Genomic DNA, 13,257 nt, shown 5'->3' on the forward strand with positions numbered 1-13,257 from the left:
CCCCACAAGTGTCCCTGCCATCTTAAGTACTGGCAGAAACTCTGCCAGTACTAAAATAAAAGGTATATTTGTTTTTTTTTAGGTTTTTTTTTATAGCATATTTACATATGCTGCTTTGTAGGATCCCCCTTAGCCCCCAACCTCACTGATCCCCCACCAAACAGCTCTCTAACCCTCCCCCTCTGCCTTAGCGGGCGCCATCTTGGGTACTGGCAGCTGTCTGCCAGTACCCAGTTTAGTAAAAAAAGTAATCTTTTTTTTTAAAACAAAATTCCCTTTTCTGTAGTGTAGCTTCCCCCACCAACCTCCCACCACTTGCAGTTTACTTAGATACTTTACAATATTATTTTTTTTAATATTTATTATATTTTCAGATTTTTTTTCTGTAGTGTAGCGGTTCCCTCCCGCTCCATGCACGCGCCCGCCGCCCCCCGTGCACACGCGCGCTCCCATGCGCGCCCTCGACGGTCCCGCCCCCCTGCACATTATACGGCACATCGATGGCCGCCCACCAGCCTCCCAAGTCCGCTCCCACCCATCAACAATACCGGCCATCAATGTCCGGTGCAGAGAGGGCCACAGAGTGGCTCTCTCTGCATCGGATGGCCATTTAAGGTTATTGTAGGATGCCTCCATATCGAGGCATCACTGCAATAACCGGAAAGCAGCTGGAAGCGAGCAGGATGGTTTCCACACCGAGGACGTGCAGGGTACATCCTCAGGCGTTAACTGCCTTTTTTTTTGAGGACGTACCCTGCACGTCCTCGGTCGTTAAGGGGTTAAAGGGACATTAAACACTTTGAGATGGTAATATGAAATGATAAATCATATAAATAAAAAAAACCTCTACAATATACTTTAATTATTTATTTTGTCTCCCTTTCCTGTAATTCCAATCTGAAATTTGAGCTTTTCAGTTCCTGTTAGAAATGGAAGTGTAGAGCACTGTTATATTCCACACAGCCATTGGCTGCCCAATCTAGTGACCTATTTATAACTGTCCCTAATTGGCGACAGCAGAGGAAGTAACCAAAAGATTTAAAAAATAGCATAAGAAAACAATTCCCTCAAGAGAATCTTTTTTTTCTACATTTTACAACACTAAACGTTGCCTGTTTTTTCACCACTCATAATAAGCGTCCAAAGCCTGGTCACTAATCACTATTAACTGCACAATTATTCTCATACCCTGCAGAAAAACAAGCATTGTGCTTGCATAATATATGTTTTCCTTTGTATGGATTTATTAATTGGTGACAATTTTTGTTGCACCTAAGGAATAATAATCAAAATGAATATATCAACAGGTGTACGCAACACCAGTAGGTACGAAACATCCGTTTTATTTTCTTATATAGTATTAAATGCTTCTCTGGGATCCCCTTTGTTCAGAAATAGCAGACATATATGGCTTTGGCGTTGCTTTTTGGTAATTAGAAGGCCACTAAATGCTGCTGCACATCACACGTGTATTATGGCTAGCAGTGAAGGGGTTAATTATGTAGCTTGTAGGGAGCTTGCAGGGTTAATTTTAGCTTTAGTGTAGAGCTCAGCCTCCCACCTGAAACATCAGACCCCCTGATCCCTCCCAAACAGCTCTCTTCCCTCCCCCACCCCACAAGTGTCCCTGCCATCTTAAGTACTGGCAGAAACTCTGCCAGTACTAAAATAAAAGGTATATTTGTTTTTTTTTAGGTTTTTTTTTATAGCATATTTACATATGCTGCTTTGTAGGATCCCCCTTAGCCCCCAACCTCACTGATCCCCCACCAAACAGCTCTCTAACCCTCCCCCTCTGCCTTAGCGGGCGCCATCTTGGGTACTGGCAGCTGTCTGCCAGTACCCAGTTTAGTAAAAAAAGTAATCTTTTTTTTAAAAAAAAAATGCCCTTTTCTGTAGTGTAGCTTCCCCCACCAACCTCCCACCACTTGCAGTTTACTTAGATACTTTACAATATTATTTTTTTTAATATTTATTATATTTTCAGATTTTTTTTCTGTAGTGTAGCGGTTCCCTCCCGCTCCATGCACGCGCCCGCCGCCCCCCGTGCACACGCGCGCTCCCATGCGCGCCCTCGACGGTCCCGCCCCCCTGCACATTATACGGCACATCGATGGCCGCCCACCAGCCTCCCAAGTCCGCTCCCACCCATCAACGATACCGGCCATCAATGTCCGGTGCAGAGAGGGCCACAGAGTGGCTCTCTCTGCATCGGATGGCCATTTAAGGTTATTGTAGGATGCCTCCATATCGAGGCATCACTGCAATAACCGGAAAGCAGCTGGAAGCGAGCAGGATGGTTTCCACACCGAGGACGTGCAGGGTACATCCTCAGGCGTTAACTGCCTTTTTTTTGAGGATGTACCCTGCACGTCCTCGGTCGTTAAGGGGTTAAAGGGACATTAAACACTTTGAGATGGTAATATGAAATGATAAATCATATAAATAAAAAAAACCTCTACAATATACTTTCATTATTTATTTTGTCTCCCTTTCCTGTAATTCCAATCTGAAATTTGAGCTTTTCAGTTCCTGTTAGAAATGGAAGTGTAGAGCACTGTTATATTCCACACAGCCATTGGCTGCCCACTCTAGTGACCTATTTATAACTGTCCCTAATTGGCGACAGCAGAGGAAGTAACCAAAAGATTTAAAAAATAGCATAAGAAAACAATTCCCTCAAGAGAATCTTTTTTTTCTACATTTTACAACACTAAACGTTGCCTGTTTTTTCACCACTCATAATAAGCGTCCAAAGCCTGGTCACTAATCACTATTAACTGCACAATTATTCTCATACCCTGCAGAAAAACAAGCATTGTGCTTGCATAATATATGTTTTCCTTTGTATGGATTTATTAATTGGTGACAATTTTTGTTGCACCTAAGGAATAATAATCAAAATGAATATATCAACAGGTGTACGCAACACCAGTAGGTACGAAACATGGACTTGGTCGGAGCATGCGCACTTGTTGCATGTTCTAATTGGAAAGCCACTGCGTCTGTGGACGTCGACGTACAGTGATAATCCTCTACTCACGCTATTGCAGCCAGCCATTATACTGTGTACAGTTGGCGCATGCGCACTACATTTTAGTGTTGCACACTACAGTAGTACACTACAGGAGCTGTTTGAAAACGTTTTGTGATTATAGGTAACGGTCTGATGACAGCGTGACCCGTGTCTTACAGCAATGAAGGGAGAGACGGGGGTTGCTTTTTGTACCAGTTGCCATTTATAAACATAGTAAGGGTGGGCGGTGTTAAGTTGCAGACATCTGCGGTCATTGGCAGTGTGCTTCCTCCCCTAGCGCTGCATGGGCAGTTCAGGTGTACATATACATAAGACTGATCACCGGGACTAGCTTCATGGCTGCGTATCATTGCTGCGTGCCGTTTTGTAATAGTGACTCACGTTATAATGTAGACAAGAAGATCTCTTTCCATAGGATACCTGCATTCCATGCTGAGCCACGGAGGCACAAAGAGTGGTTAAGTAGGATCCGACGAGAGCCAGGGCCAACATTTAAGGTAATGTTAAATTCACTTAATCGTCCGTTTTATTTTCTTATATAGTATTACAATTTATTTACAAACAGAAGAGGGTCATGCTACTAATGGTTTAATATTAAACACGGAGCTAAATTCATCAAAACTGTGCAAGCTTCCATATACCATGCCAATGTTTTTCCCCCCTCTCTGATCTAAGGATTAATTTAACAGTAATATATATTTTAATTTGCTACATAGTTACTACAACAAAGTGGTTTGCAAATTATTCGTTTTTTATGCAGTTTATTCTTCTCATTGTATTTTTACCACTTTTATGTCACCATCCCACATCATCACAATAAAGATGATTGCCTGTGATCCTCTTTAATTATATCTAAATTTACATCATGATTTGTGTTTGGATAGAGATGTCCCACTGATATTAGGCTAAATATCTTTACATTATGTTTAAAACATCTTATTGTCAGCAGAACCAAAAAAGTTTTTCCAAAATAACAGTGATAATTTGTATCTTTTAACGCTCTTCTATAACCTTTCTTTGTACATTGCTTTATTGCTGTTACATGTTTAAAAAAAAAAAAAAAAAATCAAATCGACAATTGCAAAGCTTTCTGTAACCAACATTAAAGAGACATTCCTATCATGTTAATAAAAAAGCAACAGTTAAACACATTCAAATATAATTTTTACCATAAAGATTAATTAAATTTGAGGTGAAACTAACAAGTGTATGTTTATGTTCAACTGACTCATGGAACTCTACTGCTCACTGGCTGACAGGGACAACTCCCATGGGAAAAAAAACGTTTGGTTTATTGAGCACAGGAACATTTATTTTTCACAAATTATAACTCTGTAATACATTTTGAAACCTTTTAGATGTTAGGTAGAACAGAGTATCATGTGCCTTTCAGTAACCTTTAATATAGTAACATTTTTATTCATTGTCTCGTGTAAATTCCCAATCATCTACATTTCATTATATTCTACCTCAAAGAAGCATCTCCTATTGAGGAATCATACAGGGAACAATCTACTGCACTGGTAATGGTGGAACAATAGCCTCACTTTGTTGTTCTTATTCTGCAGCATTACTTAATTTTTTTTTGGTCACTTACAGTGCTATGTGGACATTAAAGGGATACTAAGCCCAAATTTTTTTTATTTCATGATTCAGATAGAGCATACAATTTTAAGCAACTTTCTTATTTTCTCCTATTATCAAATTGTCTTCGTTCTCTTGCTATCTTTATTTAAAAAGCAGGAATTTAAAGCTTAGGAGCTGGCCCATTTTAGGTTCAGCACCCTGGATAGCACTTGCTTATTAGTGGCTACATTTAGCCACCAATAAGCCAGCATAACCCAGGTTCTGAACAAAAAATGGGCCAGTTCTTAAGCTTTACATTCCTGCTTTTTTAAAATAAAGATAGCAAGAGAGCGAAGACAAATTGATAATAGGAGTGAATTAGAAAGGTGCTTAAAATTGTATGCTCTATCTGAATCATGAAAGACAAAATTTGGGTTTACTATCTCTTTAATCTGAAATGTTTAAATGTCATATTTTTTTTTTTTTAGTGCACTTTCATTATTGTTTGTGAACTTTAGTTATACTTTATCTCTGACATTTTTTTTGGGTGCTTCTTTTCACCCTAAATGCACATAACCATAAAAACTAAAGTAGTTCTGTTCAATAGATTTAATGCAAAATGACACATTTATAACACTTTTTTTTTTTCTTTTAGATATCAAGTTGCACCAGAGTTTGTTCAAAACATTTTCTTCCATCTGATTTTGTCCAGACATTCACGGGGAAGAGAAACCTTAAGCCATTAAGTGTGCCATGCATTTTCCAGTGGACAAATAATGATCAAATGGAGCAACCCACACCACGGCCAAAGAGAAATATTAGGTGCATTAGATTAAATTTATTATAGAGATAGGAAACCCAAATTTTTTCTTTCATGACTTAGATAAATTCAATTTTATATAACTTTCCAATTGACTTCTATTCTCTATTTTGCTTCATTCTCTTAGTATCCTTTGTTAAAGAAGCAGCTATGCACTACTGGGAGCTAGTTAACGCACTGGGTGAGCCAATAACATGAAGGATATATAAGCCCAACCAATCGGTAGCTCATGAACTTACGTAGGTATCCTTTTCAACAAAAGATACAAATAGAACAAAACAAATTGGATAACTGAAGTAAAATGGAAAGTTATTTACAATCACAAGGTTTTTTTTTAACTGAATCATGAAAGAAACAAATTTAGGTTTTATTTTTCTTTAAGGAGTTTAACTTTCTTTTTAAATTTCCATTTAACACACGCAGCATAATGCCATTTTATTCTTTTAGATTTTGTTTTATTAACTTTTGTATTGTCTTGGTTTGTTTCGTAAGATACAAAATATAGTTGTACATTAATGGTAGTGGTTGCCTTTAACTATTTATGCACAGAAAAGTGTGCACATATAAACGGAAGTGCAAAAAACAAGGTTTAGGGATTCGGGGAGAAAAATGCACAGTTCATTATATAAATATTTTAAAGGCCATTATAGTAAAACAATTGAATGCTCCAATTTGTTAGAGCATTTCATTTACAGACTATTAACTCTACACTACTTAACCCCCGCAAAAGAGGTTAAACACACAGTAGAAGTGCTGCTTGAGGTCAGCAGAGCTGCCTTTCAGAAACTGTCCAACAATGTATTCAATAAATGTAAGTAACAAGATTTTGTGAAATTCTGTAAGGGCAGGGGTATAATCTTAAAGGGATACTAAACCCATTTTTTTTTTCCTTTTAATGATTCAGATAAAGCATGACATTTTAAGCAACTTTCTAATTTACTCCTATTCTCAATTTTTCTTAGTTCTTTCTATCTTTATTTGAAAAGCAAGGATCTACGATTAGGAGCCGGCCCATTTTTGGTTCAGCACCTAGGTTGTGCTTTCTGATTAGTGACTAAATGAGGCCACCAATAAGCAAGTGCTATCCAGAGTGTTGAACCAAAAATGGGCCGACTCCGCTTAGAATCCTGCTTTTTCAAATAAAGATTGCAAGAGAACAAAGAAACATCAATAATAGTAGTAAATTAGAAAGTTGCTTAAAATTTCATGCTCTCTCTGTATCATGAAAGAAAAAATGTGGGTTTAGTATCCCTTTAAGGCAGTAAGAGATTTTCGTATTAATCTGTCTGACAGTGAGGGAAATTTCATGTAATGGGGCTTTATTCCTTTGTCATTTAGCTTTTAACTTAAAGTTGTCAGCGCTTCATAATACTGAAATAATTTTTTTTTCCATTTTTGTTTTAATAGTACTGCTAAAAATACTCTTCAACCGATTCTGCCTATGCAAACCCAAACACAGAAAATAAATCTGCCTCTAACAAGTGAAGTAACTGTTTCCATCCTTGATCACTGTTATGATCTTCCACCAAAGACAGACACTGAAATGCTTCATGCTGCTCGCGAAGAGATTGCAAGATTACAGCAACGGACCGCAGCATTGGAAATGAATATATTTTTCTTGGAGCGTTTTCTGAATGACTCAAGCCTTATACAATTTTACACCGGATTCAAAGATTATGCTACATTAAAAGATGTATTTTCATCCTTGACCCCAACAGACAACAACATTATTAAATGGAGACAGTGCCAGCAGGAGGGAGACAACAGTGTGAGCAGAGATTCGGTATCTGAAGAAGAGACCTTATCGTTGATTGACCAGTTTTTCTTATTTTTATGCAAAGTGCGGCAAGGTTTCCATGATCAAGACTTGGCTGTTAGGTTTAATATATCACAGTCCAGAGTAATTAGAATTACAATTACCTGGGCTAACTATTTATACCTTGTACTTGGTGAAGTTCCACTTTGGCGTAGTAGAGAAACTGGCAAACAGGATATACCTGACTGCTATAAAGCTTCATACCCTCAAGCCCGAGTAATTCTTCATTGTGCAGAAGTTAAAGTTGAAATTCAAAATGCTCCGGCTGTATCATCTCAGTTATATACATATTATCATAAACAGACTACGTATAAGGGTTTGCTTGGAATAGCTCCACATGGTGCAGTTATTTTCATAAGTCCTCTCTATTCTGGCAGTGCATCAAAAAGAGATATTACAAAATCTTCTGGTATTTTGGATTTATTGGAGCCTGGTGATTTGGTTTTCACCGATAAAGATTTCCTCATTCAGGATCTTGTGGAGTCTGTAGACGCCTTCTTGGTGATACCTCCTATAATAACAACTGCCGCCTCACCTGAGGAATGTAATGAGGCAACAGTAATGTTAAGCCAGTCAACAGAGGAGCAAAATACCATGATTATTTTGGCACCATCCATAGAACAAGACCAAGAAACATTAGTGATGACCTCATCAACTGGTCTTGAGGATGCGGTAGTAGAGCTTGAACAGTCAGCAGAAGAAGATGATGATGTTGATGTAGGGGTGAAAGAGGAGGAAGTAGAGACACATTTAGTGAACATGGAAGAGCTAATGGTGGACCAGGGACATCTTGTAACAGAAGAAGCTGAAATTAAAGAAAGTTCAAAGATTGAAGAGCAGGTTGTCAAGTTTACCAATGAGGAAGTGGTAGTAACATCACAAAACCCTGAAAGGCTTGTTGAAGATTGTACAGGTTTGGACAAAGAGATAAATGCACTTGCTCGTTTAAGAATTTGTGTTGATCAGGATATAGAGCGTGTAAGGCAATATCATCTTTTTGACAAAGTCTTGCCATTGACTTTAGGAGGTACCGTTAATCAAATTTGGGCAGTATGTGCAATGCTCACTAATATTAATGGATCATTGAATTAAAATATTTATGAAAGAACTATATCATTGGAATATACTATTGTGGTTTTTAAAAAAAATAGTAATATTACTATAGTCAATGTAAATGTTGCATTATCACATCCTATAGCAACACTGATTTGTTGTATTAATTTTGTGATACTAACCAAGGGTAGAAATATATTCTACAGCTGATCAATACTGTATCAGTAGCTGTCATTTTATAGTGCACAAACATCTTTAATAATTGTAGTTAGAAGTAAATGGGATTCTTAATATTCAGCTTCTTAGAGTCTGTAATTTTAAAGCAAATTCCATATTTGATGTGTGCTTTTGTTTTATTTTAGCATAATATTTTCATTATTTGCCAAATTTATTTACTGCTGAAATGTAAATAGGGCATCGGTCTTCTGAAATACCCCCCCCCCCCCCCTTTTTTTTAATTTTAAATACAAACTCTAACTTTATGTGGTTTGTAAAAGGTTAATACTCGTTTTAGGGTGTGATCTATCAATTGTAAACATTTTTTTTTATGGTCATGTAAAGTATGCTTAAAGGGATGTGAAACCTAAAAATTTTCTTTCATGATTCAAATAGAGCATATGATTTTAAATCACTTTTTATTTACTTCTATTATTGTTTTCTTCATTCTGATGGTATCTTTTGTTGAAAAGCAGAAAGCAGGGACATATGCTTAGAAGGAAGCCCATTTATGGAGCACTATATGACAGCAGTTTTGCCAGAGCACTATTTCCTGCCATGAAGTGCTCCAGATGCCTCCCTAGGTATCTCTTTCACACAGATTATCATGGAAGCAAAGCAAATCTGATAGTAGAAGTAAATTGGAATATTTTTCTTTAAATGGTGTGCTCTGTATGAATCACAACAAAGTTTTGGGTTTCCTATCCCTTTAAATTAGTATACACCATCTGATAAAATCTTTTAAGGTAATATTGTATCAATATGAAATAAAAAAAGAATTGCTTTCAGCATAGCGGTGTCTTTTCTTTTCCTTCTATATTTATTATTGTTTTTTACAAAATTCAAAAGGCGGGGTGTAGATTTAAATCCTTTAGTGACAAACTGCACTTTATATTTAGTGCATATCTCAGCCACATGCGCTATTAAAACCGCAATTCAGCTCATTGAGCATTGCGGTCAGCAGAACAGCTGTTTTTTATTCTGATAGCGGTGGTTGAATATCCCTTTACCTACACAGAAAAGAAACTCAAAGTATGATGTTACCTACGGGGAAGGGGGTGCAGGTGTCATAAATGCCCGTGTCATTTGTTAAATAGCAAAACTGTTCTGAGGCTCTATAGCAGACATAGAAGCTTGAAATGCTGAGATTAGCACTTTGTTGTGTAGTGTTTTGTTTTCTTCATTTATAAAAATTACTTTGCAAACTTAAGGGGCTACAGGACCCTAAACTAGTTTCCTTAGGGCTATCACTTTTAAAAGGGGCATACATTTGTATGCATGAGAAATATTGCATTTTTTTTTAAATACTGCATAAATATTATGTACAAGCCTCTGGTATTTCTTTGCAGTCCAGGGCTTTATCTCTTATAAAGAGATATACTGTAGCTGTTTGACTTCCTGGTCTGTGCTGTTGCTATTCATTTCCATTAAAAGAATGTGATTTACCCTAACTTTGCTTTCTCCATTGCTATGTAAGTATTGCACAGCATTTACAAAACAAAAATATTTACTTTTTAGTCATATATGGACAAAGACACCTAACAAAGGTAGTCTTAGAATTCAAGTCATGGGTTCAGCCATGTTGAAATTTAGCTTGTACTGACGTGTTTGCACATGTGCAACAACTCTCCTTCAGATGCTTTCAGTGAAACCTAGGTTCCAAAAATGCGTCATCCATAATTGGACAGAGGTGCACAAAATGTATATTGTGTTTAATTTCCCTTTTAATGTTTATTGCAGAGCTTTTCATGTCGGTGACGCACTTTTTAAACCTACATCATTTCACGACACAGTAATTCAGTTGTACTAGCAAACAGGAGGTTAAACTAACTTGTTTTAAGAGATACGGACACATACATAAATGATCTAATAATGAAATGTATTTACGAGTAACAGTATGTAAGTATGTGCAAGAATTAAAAAAAAAAAAAAAAAAAGTTTAACACCAATAACTACTTAGGATTTTAATGGGATATATGAGGTTGATGGGACACAGTTACTGACTTTTTGGTGGAATATTAAAGACACTTGCATTTCATCATCAAACATTTTTAAGTTTCCACTTCCTATCCATATATCAGAAGCAGCAATGCACTACTAGGAGCTAGCTGCTGACTGGTGCCTTTTGTCATTGGCTCACCCAGTATGTTCACCTAGCTTCCAGTAGTGCATTACTGCTTTCAACAAAGGATACTAAAGAGAATGAAGCAAAATAGAATATATAATTTTAAAGCAACTTTCCAATTTACTTCTATCATATAAATGGATTTAAACATTGTGTACTGTTCTCTAAAGTAAAGGTTTAAGGGACACTGAACCCAATTTTTTTTTCTTTCGTGATTCAGACAGAGCATGCAATTTTAAGCAACTTTCTAATTTACTCCTATTATCAATTTTTCTTCGTTCTCTTGCTATCTTTATTGGAAAAAGAAGGCATCTAAGCTTTTTTTTTTTTTGTTCTGACCTCTGGACAGCACTTTTTTTTTTTATTGGTGGATGAATTTATCCACCAATCAGCAAGAAAAACCCAGGTTGTTAACCAAAAATGGGCCGGCATCTAAACTTACATTCTTGCATTTCAAATAAAGATACCAAGAGAATGAAGAAAATTGTATAATAGGAGTAAATTAGAAAGTTGCTTAAAATTTCATGCTCTATCTGAATCACGAAAGAAAAAATTTGGGTTCAGTGTCCCTTTAATCATAAGACAAAGTAATGGAAATGGAATTGACAACAGAATTCTTTAGGATTGTTCCGTCTGACTCTGAGAAGATTTTTTTAGAATTTTAAATTCAATTCCAAGCCTTTCTAGCAATCGAACATCTCCCAGTGCTCCCACATAATTATTAACATACGTAAGGTAAAAATGCCATGCAATCTTAGACCTGCTGCGCTTAAACCTTGGAAAAGTGGACCGCTGGGGAGTCTGCAAAAAAAACCCCAACACTTTTTGACTTCTGACTTCAGCTCAGCGTTTAAGCTGCTGCCCTCAGCAAGTCTGACTGGCTTCTGCCTACGCTGCAAACACACTGCTGTCCCACTCACTGACTACACGTGCATTCACAAGCCGATTGAGGAGACTACACGAGCAGTCAGGAGCCACTGTGCCGCCAATGGGAATAGTTTCAGTTCCGGCTGCGCAAGTAGGCTAAGATATGTGACCCACTAGGTATCAATCACGTGATATGCGTAGCAGGCAGATAAAAAGTCGGAAACCAAAATAAAATTTAAAAGAACGTTTGTGCTGAAGCTGGGACACACTGCCGCCGGCACACAGTTTGGATTGCACTGCTTTAGGGTAGTATAATTGATGTGCTTATTAAACTGTGTAATTTTTGAGGGGCATATATTTTATATCTGGTGTTTCTTAAATATCAATATGCTTAGTATACATTACAAGTCCTCTAGCATTGCACATTTACGTAAAACTAACATTATTGGTGTTATGAAATTGTTCTATGAACAGATAATGTTTTACACTTGTCCTGTATTTAGTTACTTACTAACTCTAGTGCAAAAATCTAGCAGTAACACTGCTATAAAGACTCAATGAAGGATTACTGTGACAAAGAACATTTATTGGGAGCAACTATAGTAAGAAGAAAAATTATAAAACATTAAACAGTTTTTAATGTATATTTATACAGATTCTGCTGCAAATAAGAGAGGTTGGGCAGGCAGGATATAATGAATTTTAGCAGTAATTTGAGGCAAGAGGAGTACAAATATCTATCCATAATGCTAAGAATCAAATGCTGTTCTGTTCAGGTGATCTAAAACATTCCAATTTATCCTGTTAGTGTACTTCTGTAGGGGGGTTTATATGTAGTCACAGCCATGCAGCAGAGGAAACCAACTGGAAGTTAAATGGCATATAAAGAGCACACTGAGTGTAAAAATGCAGGACCCAGGTGGAAGTGCAGTGAATGCAAGTTAAGCAAACTTCAAAACTGCAGTTACTAGTCCTGTACGTTTCCCTTTCAAGGAATAGGCCTGCAGCATTTTCTTGGTGCCATGGCAAGTGTGTTGAATAATTGAGCCCTGGTTTATTTCATATTTTTCCACTTCGATATGTCTCCAAAGTAGAACATGTTTTGATCTGTGATGTCATTGCAGAAAATGCAGCATGTCTGCAGAAAAAAACAGGACACTTGTAGGAACTGTTAGCTCTTTGGCTTTGCAGCACTACTTCACATTTAGGCTATTCTCTTTAAACAGCAATGTGCTCCGACTGCACTGTGTAAGTTTTCCTTAACAGTGCAGCCAGAGCGAAGTGCTATTTGAAGAGTACCGTCAAATACATTGCATTTATTGATGACTGACTCTCTTTTTTTTTTTTTTTTTTTTTTTTTTTTAACCCCGTCCCCTATCCTTTCCCAGTCTGCAAAGTTGTGACTGCTGAATGTAAGCTAGTCTTGTGAGTAATGCAGAAGGAAACGAAAGCAAAGCACAATTAGGTATTTTGTCCAATTGAATCAAACCAACTAGCTTCTTCTGGTTGAAGGTAGCTTGCCACAGGTGTCGCGAGGACCGGTCTCTTTAGCCTTTTCTTGTTGGGTCATCAATTTACTCCAAACACAGATGCTCTTCTGTTACATTTACAGCACTGGATGTGTTCTCTACTGGAAGCAGTCTTTTCTTCAGCCTTTTTTGCGCAGTAGAGTGGATGCATTTTAACCCCTTCGTTATCTGGAATTTCAGGGAAAAAAAATACTGGAGAATTTTAGCATTTTGGTTTTCTTTCCATTT

General features: G+C 37.2%; 1 protein-coding gene across 2 annotated transcripts; it reads left to right on the plus strand.

Annotated features, from left to right (window-relative positions):
• The first annotated feature begins 3,090 nt into the window (after positions 1–3,090).
• LOC128644978 (uncharacterized) lies at positions 3,091–9,299 on the plus strand. 2 transcript variants are annotated; one of them, XM_053697679.1, is made up of 3 exons: positions 3,091–3,534; positions 5,259–5,425; positions 6,831–9,299. In XM_053697679.1, the coding sequence occupies exons 1-3, from the start codon at positions 3,373–3,375 to the stop codon at positions 8,329–8,331; spliced, it is 1,830 nt and encodes a 609-aa protein (XP_053553654.1). In that variant the 5' UTR covers positions 3,091–3,372; the 3' UTR covers positions 8,332–9,299. The 2 variants fall into 2 exon arrangements, with proteins under 2 accessions (XP_053553654.1, XP_053553655.1); XM_053697680.1 differs by lacking the exons at positions 3,091–3,534; positions 5,259–5,425 and adding an exon at positions 5,487–6,234.
• Positions 9,300–13,257: the final 3,958 nt, after the last annotated feature.

Source organism: Bombina bombina, chromosome 1 (genome assembly GCF_027579735.1).
Source record: "Bombina bombina isolate aBomBom1 chromosome 1, aBomBom1.pri, whole genome shotgun sequence".
Classification (NCBI taxonomy): Eukaryota; Metazoa; Chordata; class Amphibia; order Anura; family Bombinatoridae; genus Bombina; species Bombina bombina.

Excerpts from the sequence above, each read along its gene's own strand:
- LOC128644978 (XM_053697679.1), top strand. The coding sequence starts at position 3,373 with ATGGCTGCGTATCATTGCTGCGTGCCGTTTTGTAATAGTGACTCACGT. Across the intron at positions 3,535-5,258 it reads AGCCAGGGCCAACATTTAAG|ATATCAAGTTGCACCAGAGT; the intron begins GTAATGTTAAAT and ends TTTTTCTTTTAG. Across the intron at positions 5,426-6,830 it reads CGGCCAAAGAGAAATATTAG|TACTGCTAAAAATACTCTTC; the intron begins GTGCATTAGATT and ends TTGTTTTAATAG.